The sequence below is a fragment of the Bombyx mandarina genome, chromosome 04 (genome assembly GCF_030267445.1).
Source record: "Bombyx mandarina strain Sakado chromosome 04, ASM3026744v2".
NCBI classification, from domain to species: domain Eukaryota; kingdom Metazoa; phylum Arthropoda; class Insecta; order Lepidoptera; family Bombycidae; genus Bombyx; species Bombyx mandarina.
This window is the reverse complement of record NC_143211.1, coordinates 3,033,081-3,058,768: the sequence shown is the minus strand read 5'-3', so window position 1 is coordinate 3,058,768 and position 25,688 is coordinate 3,033,081. Positions and strand designations below refer to the sequence as shown.

Sequence of the window (25,688 nt, the reverse complement as noted above, 5' to 3'; positions counted from 1 at the left end):
TGAATCACAGAGCGTGCCCCCACCCTTATCTTAAATGAACTGGGGGATAGTAGGTAGTAGATATCGCTATAGGTATGGCTTGAAACGAAGATGGAAGTCGAGGGTAACTTCAATATGCTGCTCCGCTTAGAATAGATAGGAAAAGGATTAGTTAATTCGATTTTTGGAATATTTTCACATATTCAAGTTGAAAAGGTAAAAATATACTTTATGGGAGAGTCTTTTTAAGTTTGGTATTGCCCAAACACAAGGAATTTCGCATACTGTAATCCTGTATGGGTAGATAGATACTGCCATCATACCTATTTCTCCAGTTTCAAGGAATAGTCACATCTCAAGTGGCATTTAGCCACCAGATACTAAAGAGTTCCGTAACAGACAGACCGGCCGCGATATTGCTCACACATCTATCCAAAAAAAAAACTGGGCTAGATGAACCTATGAATGTGTAAGGCTTAGGTTGACAAAAAATCGAAACAGGAAAGGTTATCTAAACGCATCTAATAAAGAGTTAGAATAATACAATCCCCAAAATAAATTCATTTGGGTGTGTTTAAGTTCGCATCAGAAGGACAATAGTCAAACCGCAAAGTAAATACAAAACACAGTCTTGTTGTACGCTAGAGATAGTCAAGTGCAACTATATACAATTTTCTATTCAATCCAAACCCTTGCCTTTGTCGAGCACGTATAAGAAAATCATGAGACCATTTGAGGGGCACGGTACCGACGAATCTTATCCGTCGACTAACTGTGGCCAGACGTACACCGCATCATCTTATATTCATTGGACGGATTTAACACACAGACCGTTAGTTCGAGCAACGCTCAAATATAATTTCTATTATACATAAACCATTTTACCATTTATGCGTGTGTCAGTACGAACGTTGTGACTTACTTTATCTTTCAGATATTATCCAAGACGAACACGATCGGAACAATATTGAAGTTTATGTTATTAAATTTTTGGCTTGAAACTTCGGTTGAGTGCTATATATAATATTTGGTGGGATAACTATTTACTCCATTATAGTATCATGAAAACTAAATTGTATTTGTATAATTTTATTCTGCAAAAATTGTGGAAAAATATATGACAAAATAAAGTACCCGCTAAGCAAGGCTTGAAAGTTAAACTTGTAATTTTAAAAGAATGGAACATGAATAATTAGACTTTAAAACATAGCCCTTATTGCATTGACCAGTGAAGAAGATCACAGCCGACCTTACGTAATGCGGTGAGCTGAGTCAGTAGAAAACACAACGTGAATGCCGACACTCGCTTTAAGGTCGAAATCTCAATTGCTTTGTATAACATAGCGGTAGGAATAGGCAGCATTAAGTATTTATTCTTTTAAGCTTACAACATGCCATATTATCTGTAGCATATGTCAGATGTAATAAATATGTAATAAATAATAACTCGGAACAAATCACGCACGGTCATCCGGCCCTAGCTGTGCTATGGACAGAAACAGAAGACAGAGATAGAGAACAGAGACTGAAATACATACTTATATACGTTTAAATATATAGATAAAACACACCTAGACAAAGAGCAACTAAGCTGTTCATCAAACAATGTTTGTCCACTGTGATTTCGGCGAAACAGTCAGGAGCGCTGGCTACTGCACCACGGAGTCAGTCAAACGAACTGAATGCTGTTGATTTTTATCGTCGGTGTGTAGCCGAGTAACCCAATCGTCAGTATAATGTAACCGCGAACGTCTCACCCGTTTCCTCCCGGCTTAACCGATAATAAAACACCCAACTCATTTCAACGGGGCACTGAAAGTTTCCATAATATCATAATCATATTTGATACGTGATCTTGTACTGGTGGAAGAGCACGTTCTATGCCCGCAGTAGTAAGGTCACTATTCTGCCTATTTTAATTATATGTTTCTGCAAGAAACTTGACCTTAATGTTAGACACATTGGTTAAAAACCCCTTAATCCAATGCCTGATCATAAGGAACGTAAGAGTTTTATTTAACCAAGGTATGTTATGGTAGGTATGGTAATTTTCCAATAAGATCGCAATACACGGTAATTTACCAAACAAGACAAAAAAACCATTCAAAATTTTCGTATCGCTATTACTTTAACCGTGGAAACAGCAGCGAGCCCGTCTTAGCTGTTAATGTACATTAATTATTGCGATGTGGGGGGGCGACGTTTACAATGTTACCGTTTTGAATTATGCCTCTTAATGGGTTTACAATGGAAGTTTCGGTTGAACTTGTCATTGTAGATTTATCTTGTTGATTTGTGTGAAGGTTTTAATTAAAGAAGTCGCAGACACGTCTAATACAGAAACAGTTTTATGTGTCCTTATTAAGTTTGCATGAGAAAAATAAGTCTCGGTGTGGTTTTTTTTTTTTTTTTTTATTGCCTTTGTAGGCAGACGGGCATACAGCCCACCTGATGGTGAGTGGTTACCGTCGCCCATGGACTTCAGCAATGCCAGGGGCAGAGCCAAGCCGCTGCCTACCGCTTAATACTCTCCACAAGCCTCGTTTGAAGAAGGACATGTCATAGCGCTCGGGAAACACCGTGGAGGGGAGCTCATTCCATAGCCGGATGGTACGTGGCAAAAAAGATCTCTGGAAACGCACTGTGGATGACCGCAGTGGCTCCAGGTAGTATGGATGAACTCTACTCCGGTGGCGGGCGGTGCGATGGTAAAAACGAGATGCTGGTATCATCTCGAACAATTCCTCAGAGCACTCCCCATGGAACATACGGTACAAAATACAGAGGGAACCGAAGTCCCTCCGCAGACCCAGAGGCTCCAAACGATCCGAGAGAATGGGATTATCGACAATCCGAACGGCCCTCCTCTGTATGGAGTCAAATGGAAGAAGCTGGTATTTGGGAGCCCCAGCCCAGAGATGGGAGCAGTACTCCATGCGAGGCCGGACTTGTGCTTTATAAAGCAAAAGTCTTTGTCCAGGCGTGAAGTACCGCTTCGCTCTGTTGAGGACTCCCAGCATTTTGGACGCCAACTTGGCTTTGCCTTCCAAATAACTCCGAAACTGGACATCGCTCGAAATGTCGACCCCAAGTATCCCGATACTCTCGGAAGGTTGCAGGGATACTCCTTGGAATTGCGGCGCCATGACAAAGGGGTCCTTCTTCGCAGTGAACGCGCAAACTTGTGTCTTTATCGGGTTGAATTGAACCAAGTTCAATTCGCCCCATTCGGAGACTCGCCCCAGAGAGTTCTCCACTTCAGACACAAGTTTTGATCGTCTCTCTTGCACCACGCTCCGAGAGAGACTCTGATGGCCGGTATATCGCGCATCCCCCGTGCTGTCATCTGCATAGCAATGCATGCCATCAATAGACAGCATGTCATTGATATACAGGATGAAAAGCGTGGGGGAGAGCACCGAACCTTGTGGAACGCCAGCGTTAATGGTCATGGTATCAGAACAGTCACCGTCTACAACGACCGTGATGCTCCGCCCATCCAAAAAGCTAGCGATCCACTTGCAGAGACCCTCGGGGATTCCGTAAGATGGTAACTTCGATAGAAGTGCCCTATGCCAGACCCTGTCGAAGGCCTTCGCGATATCAAGGCTCACAGCAAGAGCCTCGCCCTTGCTTTCCAAGGCTTCAGCCCACCTGTGAGTAAGGTATACAAGAAGATCGCCAGCTGAGCGACCGTGACGGAAACCGTACTGTCGGTCACTGATCAGCTGGCGATCCTCCAGATACTTCAGGAGTTGTATATTAATTATTCGCTCCATCACCTTGGAAAGCAAGGAAGTTATCGCGATAGGCCTATAGCTCGATGGGTCCGACCGGTCACCCTTCTTGGGGATAGGGTGGACCTGGGCAGTCTTCCATGAAGACGGAACCCTGTTAGTGCAATAAGAGAGGCGATACAAACGCGTTAGCGCAGGCGTCAGCTCAGGGGCGCACGTTTTCAGAACCACTGCAGGGATGCCGTCTGGCCCGCTCGACTTATGGACGTCCAGGAGTCGGAGTTCCCGCCTGACTGCACACTGTGTAAAGCAGATCTCTGGCAGGGAACTATCACACCGGAGGATGTTCGGTGGTGTGGCACCCCCGTCGTCCACAGTCGAGTTCGAGGCGAAGAGTTTGACCAGAAGGTCAGCCTTCTCTTTCGCACTATGGGCCAGACTGTCATCGGACTTGCGTAGTGGTGGGAGACTAGACCTGCAAAAGTTTCCTTCTGCAGCTTTGGCGAGCGACCAAAAAGCACGGCTCCCAGAGGGATAGCTCTTCAGTCGCTCGCTCGCGGTGTTAGGTAAACAGAGTCCTTTGATGCTATTTCGATTGCCTTGAAACATGAAGTCAAAATTTCGGTTGATATAATAATTATCTTAACTCTTGAAAGCAGAATGCTTGAATAATTCGAGACAGAAATAAGTTTTTTTTTTTTTTATTGTTTAGTTGGGTGGACGAGCTTACAGCCGACCTGGTGTTAAGTGGTTACTGGAGCCCATAGACATCTACAACGTAAATACGCCACCCACCTTGAGATATAAGTTCTAAGGTCTCAAGTATAGTTACAACGGCTGCCCCACCCTTCAAACCGAAACGCATTACTGCTTCACGGCAGAAACAAGCAGGGCGGTGGTACCTACCCGCGCGGACTCACAAGAGGTCCTGCCACCAGTAAAGTAAAACGGTTGTGGTAACTAGTACGATTCGCAACTCCCCACTAATGTTTTTAGTTTGTGTGTCAAACGGGTTAGGGCTCATTTAGTTTCAAGAGATAAATATTATTGTCTGTAAACGAATCGATAGGCAGTTAACCGTTTAACCGAGTCAAGAATAAAGACGGTATGTTGGCTTTCATTTTAAAAACGCCCATATCAAATTCAATGGCGAAGTTGCTCCGACATACGTGTACCGCAGACTCAATGATTTTGAGAACGCAAATTAGTATAAATATTTGCTCATTTAGTTAATTTTATCCTAAAAGAAAGCGGCCAGAAATATCCAAATATGTCACGAACACATTTGAAAGAAAAATCTGAAAAAAATGGAATTCGCGCAAAATCTGAAACCTTTTCATTTGTTTTAGGTATGTTAAAAGGTCGCAAATTTATCTCGTTTATCATTAAAGCCCTAAGCTGGATGTATAGGTTATCAAGCACTCACCGGTGTGTATGTATGTGTGTTTCTTCATATCAGATTTCTGGTGGAATCTCTTTCCGCAGTACTGACAAGGGTATGGCCTGGTGTCGGAATGAATTAACAGGTGAGTGGAAAGAGTGCTCGATCTCTTGAAGGTTTTCCCGCACTGTTTGCACTCGAAGAGTTTCGCCACGCTGTGTAGTGCCCTGTCAGGGATATCGTTGTGAGTACGTGGTTCATAATTCTAAATCAGCGATTCCCAATGTGGTCCACATCAACCAATGTCTACGAGAAATAAAAATGGCTTTGGTGATTTACGTTTCTACCTGCTTCTGCCGTGAAGCAGTGATGCGTTTCGGTTTGGCAAGCGTCAAGGTAGGTGCAGGCGTTTATGTTGTAGATGTACCTATATGAGCTCCGGTGACGACTTAACATCAGGTGGGCCCTGAGCTCGTCTAACCCACCTAAGAAAAACAAAATAAAAAATATGTGAGTCGATCTCATTTGGAGGGGGCTTTTCAGCGTGGGTTTGGTAACGGTAACAGAAAACAATATTAATTCGGGGATTAATGTTGAATTAATAAGCAATGTATTAATGTTGGCGCAGTTTTGATAGACAGGAATAGTAATACACACCTGTGTTGACTCAAACTGATTTCATGGCCGAATGTCTTACTGCATTGTTCGCAAGCAAAGGGTCTTTTGCCGTTATGAGATCTCCTCGCATGAACTTCCAGGCCATGGGGTGTACTGAACATCTTCTCGCACTTAACACATGAATACACATCTCCGATCGGCAATGGCCTGGTCAGAGGTCCTGGAGCTCCAAGCACTGCCGCTCGAAGCCTCAACAATTCCGGCCCTGCAGCTTGTACAGCATGAAGATATAGGTTACTGTAGCCTCCCCATCCGTGGAGACCAAGGCCGCCAGCGTCTCTCAAGAACTCAGCAAAAGGTAAAGGTGGATATAAAAATGGTCTTTGAGGTTGAACTCTTGGGGCATCTGGTCTCAACAAAGCGCTGACCGAGAATGCTTCTGATCGTTTTGGTGGAGGTGATGAGTCGGGCTGTCTCCGTGGTGATGAAGGTGGAGAATCCACTTCAAGTTCAGGTGAACTGGATCGTACTGATCTTGGCGATTGAGGAGATGGAGCCCAGCATGGACTGCCGCATCGTGAAGCTGGTGATGTGCCTTCAGCTCTAGTCTCATTGTTGTGTAGTTCTTCTTCTTCCTCGTCCGTTCTATCGCCAACTAGCCGATTGATGCCAAACTTGATTTTTTCTGCAAAGACCAAAACTCACATTCATATTCAGGTTGAAAATCAACAAACGTTTTTAATTATATTCGAACAATTCAAATAAAGCCGCATTGTGACTTCGATCAAATAAGACAATGTTTACAAAATCCACTGTGCAGTCTAACTTATTACCACAATAGACCTCGCAATTGTGCTCGCACAATAGCGAACTGGCCCCCAAGCGCAGTGAAACAGCGCAGGTGCCACACTTGTCGCTCTCGATGAAATGGGCCGTATCATGTCGCAGCAGCAAATTGACTCTCATCTGTTCTCAACCCTCGCCCGGCCCCCGTAATTAACACATCGGGTCGTTGCGACCCCAGTTCTTTTTTACAATTCACTAATCCGCGGGCGCGAAAGGTCTCAACAGATAACAATAGTTTGTTGTTTGGTTAATATTTCGCGCCTCGCTGCCTGATGTTATTTGATGATATTTATACATTTTAAATTTACACAATAATAATATGAAAATTAATTTTTAATAATTTATTGTTATTGGAAGAATTTGCAAACGAATATACCAATAGTTTTGAACTACAGTGGTTCGTCTTGAAATTTCTAGAAATATTCCTTTGAGGTGGTGATTATTGTGTATTGCTTGTATAGATCTATCTGACCATGTGAGTTTGTCCAATATTTAAGGTCTTAATCAAATGTAAATCGAAACAATTACGATTTACGATTATATTGTTCGAGAGGCAGTCAAATAATTAAAAATCATCGGAGAACCATCGGCGTGGACTCACGCTGTCTAAAAACAAACATCGATCTCTAGACGAGACAAGTTACACTAATGAAGAGGGACCCCCTACATCTGAAACGCAGCAGCTGTCGGCATTTGGAGCGGAACCAATCGGCAGGATTCGGCAAAACTCGGCAATGACTCTTCGCCCCTTTCACGACCGGGACTCTTCAACAATGTGCAGCGTTTAAGGGTTGGCATTGTACACTTGTTTGTTTGTCCCCCTACGCGACACGGTTTTATTGCCCCATAGCATTTATTACATATTAATGGTTATTTAGATTCATTGTTCCGTTACTACAGTATGCTCGAATTTATGGTCTTGCAAAATATTGAATGTGTGACCCCCACGAAATGAATGAAGGAATCGTAATTATAGATCCCGATTCATTGTGTTAGCTTATTGGATAATTCAAGGCTTGATTTGCGTTTTGATCACGTCATATTGCAACCTACTTATTTTTTTTTAAATTAGAACATAGAATCGGTATTTAGAAATATGATATGACATTCCCTGGTGGTAGGACCTCTTGGGAGTCCGCACGGGTAGGTACCACCACCCCGCCTATTTCCGCCGTGAAACAGTAATGCGTTTCGGTTCGAAGGGTGGGGTAGCCGTTGTAACTATAGTGAGACCTTAGAACTTATATCTCGAGGTGGGTGGCGCATTTACGTTGTAGATGTCTATGGGCTCCAGTAACCACTTAACATCAGGTGGGCTGTGAGCTCGTCCTTCCATCTAAGCAATAAATAAAAAAAAATCCCTCGTTTCTTTTTACTTCTGACCTATTTTGATTACCATCTACTGATTCGTCATAGGTGCTAAGCATATGTTTTAACAAATCCAAATGTAATACTATTTGCATGTTTATAATGATTTTCACTTATTTTCACAGTGGCTATTCTATTAAGCAAGCAAATTAATTAAATTTCAAAACGAAAATAATTGGATTACATGTCTCTGTCTGCGTTTTTTATGCAAACAGCACATTACCGTCATTACGAAGCGGCTACTTGTGCGCTTAATGCAATTTTAATTATAAAAGGTGCGCCGCAAAGCGAAATGTAGGTACTAGTGCATTCAGATTGATATTTAGATAGCTTTTAACAAATTAAAAATAAGCTTTTCCGTGTTTCGAATTTCTACGTAAGTTCGGTTAGAGGGTTTTTTTTTTTTTACTGTTGTGCTGTTTTTTTTAAAGCGTGTTTTTATAAGGATTTTTTTCATGGCTACCCGTGTCTACTTCTCGAAATAAGTCTGCGGGTATCAACCTGTGCGAGCTGACATCTATTATCTATATAAATAAATAAATAATAAATAAATAAATATTTACTAACAATCACGCCACGTTAACTGGTCCCGTGATAAGTTCGTAAAGAACTTGTGTTACAGGTACCAGATAACGGAAATAAATGTAAGATTTTTATTATACACATACATATATTTAATATACATCCATAACCCTGGAAAATACATTTATATTTATCATACAAATATCTTTCCTTGGCGGGATTCGAACCCGCGACCCCCTTGTGTAGTGACCATGTCACTTACCACTACACCAGACGGTCGTTAAAATATATAAAATATTATTTATTATTTATATTAAAATGTTATATATATATAAAAATGAATTGCTGTTCGTTAGTCTCGCTAAAACTCGAGAACGGCTGGACCGATTTGGCTAATTTTGGTCTTGAATTATTTGTAGAAGTCCAGAGAAGGTTTAAAAGGTAGATAAATATCAAAATTCCTTTCGTTTGTTTTGAGTTTATTTTATACAAAAGTTTAGGTCTTTTATTTATCGATTGAGGCACTACGAAGTCTGCCGGGTCAGCTAGTAACAAATAAATATTAGTCGATGTCTGCACCTTTATGACTTGTAATTACTCATTCAAGGCATTAATGTTCAAGAAATTATTCGATTTCTATAATTGAGTGACTCAAAAGTTTCCTTCAGTTTTTGCAAGTCGCAAACAGGACTCAACAACTATTGCAGGATCCACAGGATAAGATATCGTGAACGTCAATTATCTCAAAGCATGTTATGAAACATAATCTATATTTTTTAAATTGAAAATTTGACGGTAGTCAACATAATATTCAAATTACGACAAACAAAAACATCGACATTCATATTCGTTTAACAGATCGTTAATAATGATAATGATTAGATAATAATGTATTGATAGGCGAAATTTCAATCATAAATAATAAATGCGTGAATTACTGAATTTAATCTACGTCATATTCATTCAAGTATTGAAAACGTGTTTTTTTAAATACATTGTTTCATGGGACAGACGGGACAGACAGTCTCAGTTGAAATAAAGAGACCACTGACGTCCATAGAGATAGTACTTTAGTCGATGGCTAAGCGTGTTGTCGGCTGGGTAGACAAAATTGTAACAGTGGTTGGTAAAGATTGGCTTAACAAGGATAGGCCGCCAAGGATAGAAATAAGTGGTGTACCTGAGCAAGCTTTTACCCGAAGAGGGTCCGTACAGAAATAATGAAAATAATAATCAATAAGAAATTAATATACGAAACTAACTTTTAATCAATTAATGTATGTTCAAATTATGCTTCTTTATTGCATGTTAATTTCTAATTATGTTGTTAATTAAGCTATGTCTATTTATTTGTACAAGAAAATAATGTAATTTAATTGCTAATTTTTTTAATTTTTTTATTGCTTTTTTGTTTTTTTTTTAAGGCCAAATGTGTGGACGAGCTCACAGTCCACCTGGTGTTAAGTGGTTACTGTAACCCATAGACATCTACAACGTAAATGCGCCACACACCTTGAGATATAAGTTCTAAGGTCTCAGTATAGTTACAACGGCTGCCCCACCCTTCAAACTATGGAATAAAGAAAGCTTTATTATTATTATTAAGAATGTTGCATTATTGAAACACGGACAGATGTGCCGCTGCCGCACTAGATGTAAGTTTGAAGCTTCAATTAATCGGCGTTATTGAAAAAAGAACTCGAACGTTCGCATTCCGAATTTACATGAAAGTATATTAAATGAATATAGACAAATTTTTGCAAAGTCACGTACGTATTATAATTAATCAAGATTTATATTGTAATAGACTCGGTACTTATACGGGACGCATGACGGATCTAACAAAAATTTAATAAAGCCAGGACGAATGTTGGAGCTTCGAGCTTGGATGGGAGGGCTGTCTGCAGTGGCGAATTAAAAGAATGAATTACGACTAATTTCATTTTCGGGCTATTGCATTTCGAATAGTTATTAAAATAGTATTTTCTTCAATTCCCATGATTCGTAGAAGTAATTAAAACTATTTTTACGACTTAATCTCGTATCGAATATTTTACAGTCGTGCGTAACCACGAATAATGTAAAGTACACGAGCATACGACCCACCTGATGGTGAGTGGTTACCGTCGCCCATGGACTTCAGCAATACCAGGGGTAGAGCCAAGCCGCTGCCTACCGTTAAGTAATCTCCACAAGCCTCGTTTGAAAAAGGAAATGTCATAGCGCTCGGGAAACACCGTGGAGGGGAGCTCATCTAAAAAGCCTGATGGTACGTGGTAAAAAAGATCTCTGGAAACGCACTATGGATGAACGCAGTGGCTCCAGGTAGTATGGATGCAAGGGCGGATCCAGCTTTGGCGCCAGGAGGGGGTCACATAGTCAAATTTAGATGCGTTCGTTCCCAAACGTTATCCATTATACAAAGTTATTATATTATATTAAATTAATTAAATATTGAAGGTATGTAGTTACATAAAATCTGTATGGTGACAAAATATATAAATAAAATCATTATATTCAATTAGTGGTCCACCTAAGTCCTGGACCCAGCTCAGGGGGTGGTCATGACCCCCATGACCCTCCCCCTGGATCCGCCATTGTATGGATGAACTCTACTCCGGTGGCGGGCGGTGCGATGATAAAAACGAGATGATGGCATAATCTCAAACAATTACTCGGAAATAATATAATGACAATAAAAAATGCGAGAGTAAACCTTAAAAGAAGTTTTAACTACGGTAATTTATTTATTTTAATTTATTGAGTATCTTCTAATACCGTATGTGTAGATTATATAGACTACAGCGTGTTTTTAGCGGGAATAGACATGCATTTTGACATAACGGGTAACAGATGCTATACAAAACAATTAAAGCTTCGTCCACATGTTTTTTTTCCTACCTAATCGTTGCTAGTGTATTTTTTTCCTAACTAAGCTGGTAGCCTTGAGAGGCTATGCCATCGTAACCGAGCGAGTAGATGGTGGTCTAAGGAATTATTCCAACTACGCGCGGACTGGTACTTGAGCTCATGGGCTCAATCTGAAAGAATTGCTAACCAAAAGCAGTGCTTCGCTGAATCTACTACCGTATCGAAATCGCGACCCACTGAGAAGATCCGGCGAGAAACTGAGTGGGTTGTATCTATAGGACGATCACGTGTTTCAAAGTACTGAAATTACGATTTAATATCTACGGATTTCGTAGTAGTAAATGTAAAATTGAAAATCGAATTAAAATATTAGTAAGTGACTAATAAGCACGTAGCGGCAGATAAGATACCTAACGTAGGCCCGCATGGAATCGTTCGTAAGATAATCATTTAATGAATGTATAAATCAAATGTTATCATTCAGTTTTAATGTTTTATTTTTTTATCAATCTTATAACGCGTTAATCTGTTTATCGGCATAGATTAGTAGATTAGTGAATCTAGCGTTGTAAACGACGATTTATAATGTATTGGAAATTCTTCAATAAAGTTAACGGCCTTGACTTGGAACATTTTTAGGTTTTTTTTATTTCTGAAGGTTCCGTATTTTTTTCTTTCAAATATTAGCTTCCGTTTATGCTTCTATCGAAATAAATACATTGCTATTTTATAAAAATGCCTGCCAATGCCTGCCAGCTGTGTGTATTCACGAAGAAAGTTTGTGTGTTTTTTAATTGTCGTTGATTGGAGGTAGACATACATACAAGTCGTCGTGGCCTAGATGATAAGACGTCCGGTGCATAGGTGTTGAGCGATGCACCGGTGTTCGAATCTCAGGCGGGTACCAATTTTTCTAATGAAATACGTACTCAACAAATGTTCGCGATTGACTTCCACGGTGAAGGAATAGCATCGTGTAATAAAAATCAAACCCGCAAAATTATAATTTGCGTAATTACTGGTGGTAGGACCTCTTGTGAGTCCGCACGGGTAGGTACCACCACTCTGCCTATTTCAGCCGTGAAGCAGTAATGCGTTTCGGTTTGAAGGGTGGGGCAGCCGTTGTAACTATACTTGAGACCTTAGAACTTAACTAGAGGTGGGTGGCGCATTTACGATGTAGATCTTTATGGGCTCCAGTAACCACTTAACACCAGGTGGGCTGTGAGCCCGTCCACCCATCTAAGCAATAAAAAAATAAAAATAAAACGGACCACCAGATACTGAGTAGTCACCGAAGTCCTTAGTCATCAACTGCAGAATAGACCAGGATCAGATTTAAGCCCCGCTTGAAAAAAGGTCTTGTCTGTTAATGATAAACTATAAGCGCATCGTTTTCTTTCATCGATATTATGTCACCTTCGAAGAAGAACGAGGAGAAAGAATCAATTTAATTGAATATGTTGAAGATCATTTTCTTTTGCTTGTGGCGGGTAGCCATCGTACAACGCAAGATAATTAACAGATGTCTGAATCTCGCTTACGACATTTTCAAGATAAAGCGCATATATACAAGTTCCGAACAACAACATTCGGACCGTCGGTCTACCGAGCAATTATCACCCGCTCGGTGGAAGATCTTTCCTTTCGTCGTATGTTCCCAAACTGGTGACCTCCGACGTGATGTGAACACGCAACCTTCTGATTCATCATCGGCGCATCATGACCTTCGGCTACCACAATCCCCGCATTCTCGCAGATAAAAGCACGTCATTGAGAGTCGTCCCACAGCAAGCCAGCATCGTAGCCTCAACAGGACCATCGCAGCCGACTCACCGCGCTTCCTGGTCCTACGGCACGCAACTTCACTGCCTCATCACGCCGCTACAGTTCATCGCAGCCCACGACCGGATCATCAACGCTTGGGGTCACACATCTCCGGCGTGGCAGCTCTGCACACATGGACTACTGGCGACACGCACGCAGCATTCAAGCTCAGTCTCGACTCACCGCAGACTTCGAGCAGCACTGTCGACAATCACGCAGCATTCAAGCTCAGTTTCGACTCACTGCAAACTTCGAGCAGCACTGGCACTTGCAAGCTAATCTCAGCACGGACGATATCTAAAAATGACACGACCTCCAGTCTCGGAGGGGAGTGATGTGGCGGGTAGCCATCATACAACGCAAGATAATTAACAGATGTCTGAATCTCGCTTACGACATTTTCAAGATAAAGCGCATATATACAAGTTCCGAACAACAACATTCGGACCGTCGGTCTACCGAGCAAATATCACCCGCTCGGTGGAAGATCTTTCCTTTCGTCGTATATTCCCAAATGCTCTTCTTATTGCTCATCGCACCTCCCGCCATCGGAGCAGAGTTCATCCATATTATCTGGAACCACTGCGTTCATCGACAGTGTGTTTCCAAAGATCTTTTCTGTCATGTACCATCCGGCTTTGGAATGAACTCCCCTCCACGGTGTTCTCCGAGCGCTATGACATGTCCTTCTTCAAACGAGGCTTGCGGAGAGTACTTAATGGTAGGCACCGGCTTGGCTCTGCCCCTGGCATTGCTAACGTCCATGAGCGACGGTGACCACTTATAATCAGGTGGGCCGTATGCTCGTCTGCCTACAACGGCAAAAAAAAAAGAGGTACATATGTTTATAATAATACACTTTAGCATTAGTGAACTAATTCGTAATCGGAATCCATACTTAGCATCTGACGGACTAAAAAAAGTTTTATGAAATGTGTATAAATATATACATTTTTGTAAAACATTGTAATCCTAATGGATTTCTTTCCAATAATCCATAAAGCAAAGATTACATTAATTAAAGTATATGATCGAAGGTTAAGTCGTGTTTAGCGTAGGTACGTGATATTATACCAGCATATAATGACCTGGTATTACAAGATTTCCATCTACACAAAAAGCTTATTTTATATTAGTTATTATTTGTTTAATAACCGGTATAAAATGGAATCCGGTGTCCATATATTTATGACGTGAGCAGGGTTCAATTTATATATTTATACACGTTCAATAAAAGTGTTGATTTGATATCTGTGTATTGATTCCTTAATCTTTATGGCTGTGTTTTTGAGAATATCCAATTTGTTAGATAATTGTTACGTGTTACCGTGTTTTATATAATTTAAACACGTGGAATAGTTTTTGTTGGGCTTCAGAGGTTTCAAAGCTTAAAAGTCCAAAGTTTGTTCTGCTACAGAAGCAAGAAAGAATAAGCACAGTTTCATGAGCCATCCGAGAGGCACCATCGCCCTGCCTATTTTTACCGCGTAACAATCATGTGATTGAGAGTGGAACAGCCTACATATAATTCAATAGAGATGTAGACGTCACATTTCAAAGATGGCGGCGGTCACGATATGATGTCTATGGCTTCCAGTAACCAGCTTACACCCGGCGGGCTCTGGGTTTTTTCGTCCATATGCCCAAAAAAAAACGCATAGTAATACCGTTAGCAATTGGCGTGTTGGACACCAGTTAGCAAATATTACTCGTGCCTCGTTTGCGTATTAGATTATTTAACCAGGTGCCGAACCGATGTCATTATCTGACCATACGTCACCATAAAACTGCCAACTAATAAAGATAGCGACACACCGAGCACCCTGAAACGAATTTCGCAGGTTTTATTACTTGGTCTCTAATTGATGTGAAACATCTATAGCCGCACGTAAAACCGATTTCTGGCATGGCGACGCATGCCGTGGCGACGCGTCGCCATGCGCAATCGACTGTGCGATTCTCTCCCACTCAGCCATCTCTCTCGCTACACTGAGCTCGGATACCTATAGTGTATACTCCGTAGTGTATACAGTGTTGTTTACTACAGTACACATAACCTGTGTTTTACTTGAAAACAAATTATTTTTTCGTAATATTTTATATTATCATTATGACATATTTAGTTCCTATCACAATCTGTTCTTTTCTGCATATTAATTTTACAAAATAATGTCGATGTTTCACATCTGCCAGGCGTCCCGTGACGGCTCACATTTTTTTAATAGTAATTACATATATTAGACATTGTTCTTTTTATTTTGTCGTTTACGTCAATTAATCACCATCGATTGACAAATATGTAATCAAAATGTCTAAAAATAATGTTTGAAAATAATTAATTATTTTTATTTTATTAATTTAATTAATTAATTTATGATATGATAAATTGGAATTTTATCGTTACGTCCAGTATCCCGCAGCCGCGTCACCAATCCGTCCGTTGTGGACCCGCCCTAATCCGACGCGTCACGTCCGCCTAACGTGGCATTATACATGTCAACGATGCTTGCACAATATTTGATAAATCAGGACTTAGGCGGCGTGATCACAAGAATGATAACTCAAGTATGGATTACGAGGCCACGCCCGTATTTGAGAATATCGGACTGAGATATTACGTGAAAACTCCAAAAATGACAGGCTTCTTCTACGATTCCTCTTTGATTTAATCTTGTTTTTTCTTTGTAGAACTGGGCAAAGACATCAGTTGTAATTTTAAGTGATCGTCAACTTTTGTACTTTTTAGTAGATTTTTTTTTCGCAAGCCTCAGTTTTGTATTTGATTTCTGATACAATTTAAATCGATATAACATTTTTCAACATGCTATACAATCTTTTGAAATAGCCCTAACCTTAAAAACATGCCCTTCTCAATTTGTTTAGCTCCCCAATCAGTTAAATCACCTTGGACGTTATCGCGCATTTTAAACTGTCAAATTTACTTATATATTTGTTGATTTTGATAATAACATCAAAGATTTTCTGTATCGGCATTCTTAATAGTGATTTAGACAATGTCAGGTAACGATAAATATTTTCATAGAACTGTGACGTATGGCTCCGTAATCCTCAGTTACAAAAGATATTCGACTTTCGTATCATGAAATGCATGTAATAAAATACATTTGGAGTTCTTGAGACTTATGACGTTTCGTGACGTAAGTAGACCTGTTTCGAAATTGTTATGTAAAACTATTCTCCCAATACATTTTTCACGATCACGCTCATCATAAACTCACTATTTTTGAGTATTTTTCCAAATCCATTCATTTTTACAATCACGATTAAAGGGATTTTCAATATCGCGTTACCTCGTATCGTTTCGGATTTTCCACAAAATACTCAAATTTCAAGCAAATCATGAATAATGATGTATTTATGCCGATGACTTATGTATGTGTATTTTCAAAAATAAAACTGTTCGATTTTCTTACATTTTCATAGTCTTGTGTTTCCTAATAACTGACTCGGCTTATGATTGTCTCGTCCGAATTTCAATAAGTTTGTGATTGTTGTGTAAATTTTAATTTTTTTGGGACAATTTTATAACTTTCCCAAATTCTAATTTATACTTTTCAGACATTAAAGTCTAATTGGTTCGATCGTTCCACTGAAAAGTATGTTTTTTTACTTCCAATGTGTGGCTACCGCCTGTGGGTGTAAGTATGATAGGGTAATTGGGGTTTTCCCGATGATTCTTCTCATGAGCATGGACCGACCTATAAGGGTTGAGGCCGTGGCCCCCCACTACCGCCGCTCTAGCCGCGCTGAGTAATCTGGAAGCAACCTTGTCGGCGGTCCGCGGATCCCGGCGTCGGTGATCGTCCACGACCCGTCGGTTGGGCGTCCTCGGAGTGGCACAGGGAGCCTGGTTATAGTGTTGATCGCGGGAGCCTCTCTAGTCTACCCGGGTTGTGATTTCAGGCGGAGATCGGACACAGAGTGAGAGAGTGTAAAGTTTTGGTGAGTAGAGCCCTAAAAACATCCTAGAGTCCGCGGTCTGATCCCAAACATCAGCAGATCGTCAGTACCCCGTACATATGCTCGCTCCCTAGGCGCGGAATCTTGGCAGAAGGAAGGAAGGTTGAGCCCCCTGTCCGAAAAATAGGGTAAAAGGCTTTACCCATCATGAGACATTACATCGATGCTCCAAAAAGTATTGTATAACGGCTGTACCGTGGTTTAAGTTGGTATAAAATGTTTTTGGTATAGGAATACGCAGAATCGTGGTACCTTAGCTGTAACAGTGTATATGTATCAGAAATATAACGATTATCTTTCATAATGATATTTTCGTTTTTCCACCAATTATTGGTGACTGTATTGAAATAACATTATTTTTTATCTTATCGTTTGTATTACGTAACATGGTGACCCAGCTTTATCTGGCGGCACGGCACAACGGTCCCGATTCCTCTGTCGATTCCACGAACTATTTGCTGAAACAATAGCACGTTTCATGTTTACGTCTTGAACAAACAAGTTTGTGCTTTCACTCAACAACAATCTCGGCGAAGGCGCCCTTACCTCAAGGGCATAAGAGCGCTATTCGCATTGAACGCAGATTAAGGAATGCGAGATTAGGTTTGTGTCGTGTCAAGATGTGGGGGCGGCGCTTTTGAGATTAAACTCTCTTTTGATAATTGCTGGTAAACAGAAACGTTGTAATTCTGTGATTGTCGCGATGTAAAGAGGTTTATTTTTTAATGATTTCCAAATTTGTGATTTGGGTTAAACAACTAGACGTTAATCTTAATTGACTGTCGCGTTTGTTTAAGAATACTCAGGGTTTGTTTTGAAGTTCTTTAGAAAAGGAATTTATATTTTGGAATTAATTATGTTAAAACGAAAATTAAAAGTGAAAAAATAGTAGATTGCATGTACAATCTTTTTTTTTTTATTGCCCTTTTAGGCAGACGAGCATACGGCCCACCTGAAGGTGAGTGGTTACCGTCGCCCATGGACTTCAGCAATGCCAGGGGCATAGCCAAGCCGCTGCCTACCGCTTAATACTCTCCACAAGCCTCGTTTGAAGAAGGAGGTTGAATCGAATGGTGATTGATTTGTGTGTTGAATTTCAATGATTTGAGCTATTGCCAATGGCTTAACCTCTGAGCAGCTTAGTTCTAGTTAATTTGCGTACAGGCGTCCATGGCCTAAATATGAGACGCTTGGTATATAGAGAGAGGTCTTATAGAGCAATGGGACTGTTCCGAGGTTCAATTCCGAATGCAAGTATCAATATGTAGATAGATACTATGTATTTAGCACGTGCTCATGAAGGACTTCTGCTACAGTTTTTTTTATGTTTGAGAGATTACTGGTGGCCCGGAGGCCTTTCCAGTTTTACCAGGGCAGGTGGGCGAGCAAGGGCTCAGCCAAAAGAGTTGGGATTTGCTAACAGCTACCCGAGCGCCTCCAAAGCAGACCTAACAGCTCAAGAGTAGTTGCTTCGCGAATTAATCTACTGAGGGATCGGAATCGCGATCCTAAACATCAGCGGCTGATCAGCTCAAGATGCCTAATGCAAGAGTTATTGGATCTGATGGATCCGTAAGGACGTGCTCTACTATAGTCTCTTTGCTAAATCAATTGATTGAAATATGATTTGATAATAAGATATAATAGAAAAATAATATTAATGTTGTTCACAAAAAAAAAAAGGTTTTATTATTTTTTATAAATGATAACAAAATATCGCATTATTTTTAGTTTCCTTTTTTCCTAGCTTTGTATATTAAATTTAATGGTTTTGTTTCAAGTAAGATCGTCGCTCTATTATTTGTTACGCGACAGTAATTTTTGTTTAGGAGCCCTACTGTGCATACACAGGCTACAAAGACAGTAGTCATTTCAATTTTCATGGTCCCGTGTCACGCTAGCAGCCACAGCTAAGCTATAAACGCAGGGTTGTCATGTACCTTAAGCACAGGGTTGTATTAGGGACTATATATTGCGTTTTTATTTATTGCTTAGATGTGTGGATGAGCTCACAGCCCACCTGATGTTAAGTGGTTACTGGGGCCCAAAGACATCTACAAAGTAAATGCGCCAACCACCTTGATGTATAAGTTCTAAGGTCTCAGTATATTTACAACGGCTGCCCCACCCTTCAAACCAAAACGCATTACTGCTTCACGGCAGAAATAGGCGGGGTGGTGGTACCTACCCGTGCGGACTCACAAGAGATCCTACCACCAGTAATTACGCAAACTACAATTTTTGCGAGTTTGATTTTAATTACACGATGTTATTCCTTCACCGTGGAAGTCAATCGTGAACATTTGTTAAGTACGTATTTCTTTAGAAAAAATTGTACCCGCTTGCGGGATTCGAACACCGTTGCATTACTAGATACGAATGCACCGGACGGACGTCTTATCCTTTAGGCCACGACGACGTCGAATTTGTTGAGAGGGGTACCTACAGTACGTCAAGCACGAAAATCTATCGAGTTCTTAATGTAAATGTATCGAGTCCACGATAGGAAGCGGATCATTAAATTAAACGGTAGTATTCGATAGCCAGCCTTCGAGATTTATGTTACCGTATGTCAAAACAATTTTCGTGCTTTCGATTATTATGAGTACCTACTAGAGGCCCCGCAGTAGTCGAAATTCGACTATAATTAATTGGAATTGTAAGTTTGTACACTATTATTATTGTATTTTATACTTCTATAATCACAAATTTCGTCAAGGCTACACTATACAAAATATTAACAAAGACAAACAATATTTAATCAATTCTCAATTTGACAACAGACGTCAAGAACAAAAGTTTGACAATAAATAGTATGCATGCGTGTGTGCGTCAAATACATGGTATGTAATGTGTGTAATGTTTTCTTTATTGATTTAATGTACCTTTTATGCACTATTTAAAAAAAAATTTTTGCATTGTGCACTTCTTCTCTATATTCTCTATACGTGTGGAAAATTTCATACTCCTCCGTCCGCGCAATTTTCGTAAAAAGGGATAAAAAGTTTTTGCTTCACGTATTAATATATAATAGATAAGTTTCGAGTTTCGAGAACGCGAGGATTCAATTGCGAAACGAAAGTATGTAAGTTCATTCGTGCCACTGAAATTAATTCTTTTTATAGACGGTAGAAGCGCTATATAAATCCTATATATCATTTTTTTTCGATAGCGATACGAATACTTTTTCGATAGTCATCCGTTAGTCACACTACTACAGCTTAGACTTCGACCTCTCCAGATAAGTGGCGGTTTTAGCGTTGTGGCATTCATGAGTGCTCACTGTCAAGCGGGCCGTGAGTTTTTCTACGCATTTATATCAAAGAATAAGTCTATGCGTAACACAGTAGAGTGTAGTGTTATCCGCACGGGTAGCTATTATCTCTCAGCGTCTTTGTTACAAAGAAATAATGCGCTTCGACTTTTTTATTTTTTTTATTGCTTAGATGGGTGGGCGAGCTCACAGTGCACCTGGTGTTAAGTGGTTACTGGAGCTCATAGACATCCACAACGTAAATGCACCACCCACCTTGAGATATAAGTTCTAAGGTCTCAGTATTCCAAGGTCTCAGTATTATATCAACTTAAATAGGATAGTCGTCATATACCTAATGTAATTGAGACTCTAGCTTCATTAGCTCTCTCATTTTAGACCAAGTAGGACTTGAGCTCATTTGGGGAGAAAAAAAGTGAGTTCTTCTTTTTTTTCCTACCTATGCTGATAGCCTTGAGAGGCTATTTCAGCTTCGCCCTAACATGTAGGTGAGCTCACGGGGCTCAAACCGGAGTGTTACTAACACTGGCTCTAGCAAGAGCAATGCTTTGCACAATCTACCACCGGATCGGAAACGCGACCCACTGAGAAGATCCGGCGAGAAACTCAGTGGGCTGTGTCTATAGGTTAATTCGCTTGTTGAGGCCTTCGCCGTAAGCGAGGGGTTCAACGAGGACGGTAACCGGTGCTTGTGGTAAAATCACCGTTAATGGATCGGGAGGATCGGTAATGACGTATTTTGGACGACGTCAACTTCAGAAGTAATGTATTCGCAATCGCAAGCTAATTCCTATAGATGTTTGCCTCTTTTTAGTATCGCTGTTTCATTACACTGTTTCAAAGTTTGGGGGTGCTAAAGAAGTTTTCACTTCAAAGACAAACAAGACAAAAGATTTACCTGTAAGATTCGAAAAATCAATTAGAGGTTTTCCGAATGAAAACCTAAAGACCTGCATTGCAGCCCTGGCTAGTCGTATTTGTTCAGAACTGACCGACCGGACTTGGTCAAACAGTGTCGTGAATAATAGGGTAAACAATAGTGTGCCGTGCAGGCTTGATGGTAAATATTGACCGGTTTGGCTCGCACAAAACTTACCCTTTGATTGATCGCGTTGTAGAATTAAGATTGTAACCGTAGGATAATAAAAACTGCAATTGAAACTATTTTTACGGTTTATTTTATTGCTTAGATGAGTGGGCGAGTTCACGGCCCACCTGATGTTTAGTGGTTACCGGAGCCGATAGATATCCACAACGTAAATAGCGCCACCCACCTTGAGATATGAGTTCTAAGGTCTCAGTATAGATACAACGGCGGCAGACCCTTCAAATCGAAACGCATTACTGGTTCACGGCAGAAATAGGCGAGGTTGTGGTACCTACCCGTGCGGACTCACAAGAGGTCCTACCACCAGTCTGGCGTTGTTTTATTTACATTCATATTATATTCGATGTATCAAATACTTTGCAGGAACCAATAAGGTTACTTAGAATTATCACTAATAATAATGTGAGATTAAATCTTAAAAGCTGTTTTAATTATATCTACGACTGCCAAAAATCAAATAAATTAACATAAAATAAAACGGAATATCCGGCTATCCGATATTTGTGCTTGGAGCGCTGTTGCTAAAACTAAAATTCTCGAATTGTAACAATGTAAATAAATCTATCGATTTGTAGACATGTCGATTTCCGTTTTTATACACACTACGTCAATTACTTTAATACTGTATTATTACATATTATCTTATCGGTTGTATTTCACCGATTTATGGTATATATAATTCGTTGTATACTGAAAACTTCTTCAAAGTTGGGAAAGTGTGGTAGGTATACAATGCTATTGAAACTCCTACTTCAAGTCCCAAGTTGGATGACTGTTTTCATTCTGACATATAGAGCGCATGCCTTGAGGAGTTAAAGAAAACACGTCCAAGGAAAGCGATGAAACTTATTTGTGTGCAATAAATAATAAGAATAAAGTTTTTTTTTTCCTACCTAAGCTGATAGCCTTGAGAGGCTATTTCAGCGTAACTAAACTAGTAGGTGAGCTCACGGGGCTCAAACCGGAGTGATACTAGCACTGGCCCTAGCAAGAGCAGTGCTTCGCAGAATCTACCACCGGATCGGAAATGCTACCCACTGAGAAGATCCGGCGAAAAACTCAGTGGGCTAATAATAATATAATATTAAACTGTATTGTAAAAACTTCAAACCGAATGTAATTTTTGCGGCAAGATGGACATAAATATTGTGAGCAATGCCAGAGGTGCAGAAGAGCTGCTGCCTGCTGCTTATTGCAGTTAAAATAGAACATTCATGTTCCGCAAAGGCGTAGGCATATTATTAAATTTATAGTTTAGTTGTCACATTTTGACGAATGTAGATTCATTCATCCCAAACAGAGAGACCGCGTGTTATCTTCAACATTAATATTTACTTACTCGGTAAGGTACACATGTCTGAATCGGATTTACAACGTCCCATCCTGCTTGTGGAACATAACGTTGACATAAAAAGAAATACTTCTAGGAATTTTACTGTTATTAAAAAAAGAGATACTATTATTTAGGTCCGACTAAATCCTTATATGCATCATGGACATTGGCTATAGATGATTTGTTGTATTACAACCATATACTTTTCCAGTTTATAATAATAAAGAAGTGCGTGATGATAAAATATAGTGTACGTACATATTCGATTTTTTTTTTAATGATAATATCCAATACAGATATGTCGGATATAGTTTAGTGAAATTACTAAATTCGTTAAAATTACTAGACACGACCTTCAGCAATGAAGAGACCGACTCAGAATAAGATGGAAGTTATTGAAAAGATTATTCTATGTATATTTATAGTATGCTATATTAGTTAGTTATTGAATAGTTGAAGGAAAAGCGGGCACATCTGATATTAAGCCCATAGAAAAACTATGTAGAGTCATTGACGCAGTTCATTTTAATGTTAGTATTAAGCTCGTTCTTAATAATTTAATTTTGTTTAGATATTAAACATCACCATAAAGTCTGTTATATTGGTCCATTTCAACAGCAATTAATTAATCAAATTACCTTTCAGACACGTAGCACATATTAGAATAAGAACTAATAAATAATGCCCATGATCCACAAAACGGTAATACCGAACTAAGCCGCTAATCCCCCGAAACTGACCCGTCATAAATAACAATTTTAATTTCTCTGCCAACGGTACGTTTATCGAAAAAAAAATTCGTGTTCAACACAAAAATTACAACGGCCATAACACGTAGAGTTAAAGTGTCGATAAATATTGTGAACTTATCGGCGTTATCGATATAGCTTTGTCGTTTGCCGGCGCAAATCAAAGTTGTAAAACAAATGTAATTTTGGTGCCTGATAACGCTGACGGGCGGCCCGATAAGATATGTCATGCCGAAATCTGAATCCGTGGGATTTGCCGAAACGCAGTGTTATTGGAATTTTGATATATGAAGTGCACGTGCACTCATTATTAAAAGAAGTTGAAAGGCGGAGGCGATCGGCTAATGTAACTCTACTGGTAGTAGGACCTCTTGTTTACTGGTGGTAGGACCTCTTGTGAGGCCGCGCGGGTAGGTACCACCACCCCGCTTATTTCTGCCGTGAAGCAGTAATGCGTTTCGATTTGAAGGGCGGGGCAGCCGTTGTAACTATACTTGAGACCTTAGAACTGATAACTCAAGGTGGGTGGCGCATTTACGTCGTAGAGGTCTATGGGCTCCAGTAACCACTTAACACCATGCTGTGAGCTCGTCCACGCATAAAAAAAAACAATAACTATGGGGTGTTCCAATAAGGCGTTTCATTTTGAATAGCCCATTCATTTCAATTGTTAACATGAGTGTAGCTGTCACTACTTGAGAGATGATAACTAAAAACCACGCTATTAAGATTGCGTTTCCACCAAAGATATCTGAGGATGGGTAGCGAGGGATATGTTCGTTAAGAATCAATAGAATCGCTTAACTTACTTAGTCTCGCTCAGTGCAAGTCTAGTGGTGACGATTCAGTGGAGCTATAATAGGTTTTTGTACTGGAAAAATACGATTAAAATTAAACCGATATATGCCTCAAAAATGCATTGTAATTATTAAAATTCATTAAAAAAATGGTGAAAATTTCACAATCAAAGAACGAAAAACTATAGCATTATTTGGATTGTCATGAACCACCTTCTCGGTTAGCAGTTGTGAATCTGGTGGAACAATTTTGTGAATTGAAGAATCAAACTCGTGCACTACGCTCAAAAGTAACTAAGAATATTGCTGTTGTAGACAATGGTATTGAGGTAAATACAGAATTGTCCAATTCTCGTTGATCTTTGAAATCGGGCATTCCACAAATAATATTATCCCGTATTTTGCATAAAGACTTAAGCCTTATGGCTTTCAAAGTACAGTTAACACAGGAAATTTAGGCCTACCGACCGTCAACAGTATCGTATGCCGGTCACCATCCTCGTCGAACCGGTCGCCTGCGACGAAGGGCTCGACGAGCAAATTAACCCATAGACACAGCCTACTGAGTTTCTCGCCGGATCTTCTCAGTGGGTCGCGTTTCCGATCCGGTGGTAGAGTCTGCGAAGCACTGCTCTTGCTAGGGTCAGTGTTAGCAGCACTCCGGTTTAAGCCCCGTGAGCTCACCTACTTAGGTTACGCTGAAATAGCCTCTCAAGGCTATCAGCTTAGGTAGGAAAAAAAAGTGTCATATATTTGCTGATTGGGTTCTTAAAAGGATTGAAAGGATCATCTTGAGTGTGGCCCACTTCCACCTCGGAGCTACGTTAACAAATATAATGGACCTTGCTGTTTCGAAAGTGAGGCTGAAGCAATGGTTATGGAGAATTCAGCCGAAGAACTACAGCTACCTAGAATCTACAATATAAATCAATCTGATTAAAATAAAACATACCTCTGGAGTAAGTGTCAAGGTTCTGAGCCGGCGGTAGCGACGCGACCCTCGGTTCGGGTCTGCTGACCGATGCACTCCACAAAGATTGACAGAGACCGTTGCGGAGGGCTTCGCTGGCTGATAATCCTGTTAAAAAAAAAGTTTTGTCAATGTACAAAAATTATTATCGAAATATGAACTGTTCTTAATTCGATAAAATAGTGCGCACGGGCGTGATTTAGAACCATCCAGTAGCAAATGTCATCAAGGTTATTCATTTCGATGACGGGTACATCATAGACCCCACGCAGTCACCCAACAGAAAGAGAATGAAATTTATTAATTATTAATGATTATTGATACATT

The 25,688-nt window shown here is 40.1% G+C and overlaps 1 protein-coding gene across 1 annotated transcript in view; it reads right to left on the bottom strand.

The window, feature by feature from the left end:
* Positions 1 to 25,688, bottom strand: part of sens-2 (zinc finger transcription factor senseless-2) — an 88,730-nt gene that overhangs the window by 32,898 nt on the left and 30,144 nt on the right. Inside the window, exons 2-4 of the mRNA XM_028182607.2 lie at positions 25,344 to 25,469; positions 5,755 to 6,400; positions 5,143 to 5,324 (exon numbers count right to left, since the gene is read on the bottom strand). Coding sequence (XP_028038408.1) covers positions 5,143 to 5,324; positions 5,755 to 6,400; positions 25,344 to 25,469 — 954 coding nt within the window. The remainder of the gene's footprint in view (positions 1 to 5,142; positions 5,325 to 5,754; positions 6,401 to 25,343; positions 25,470 to 25,688) is intronic.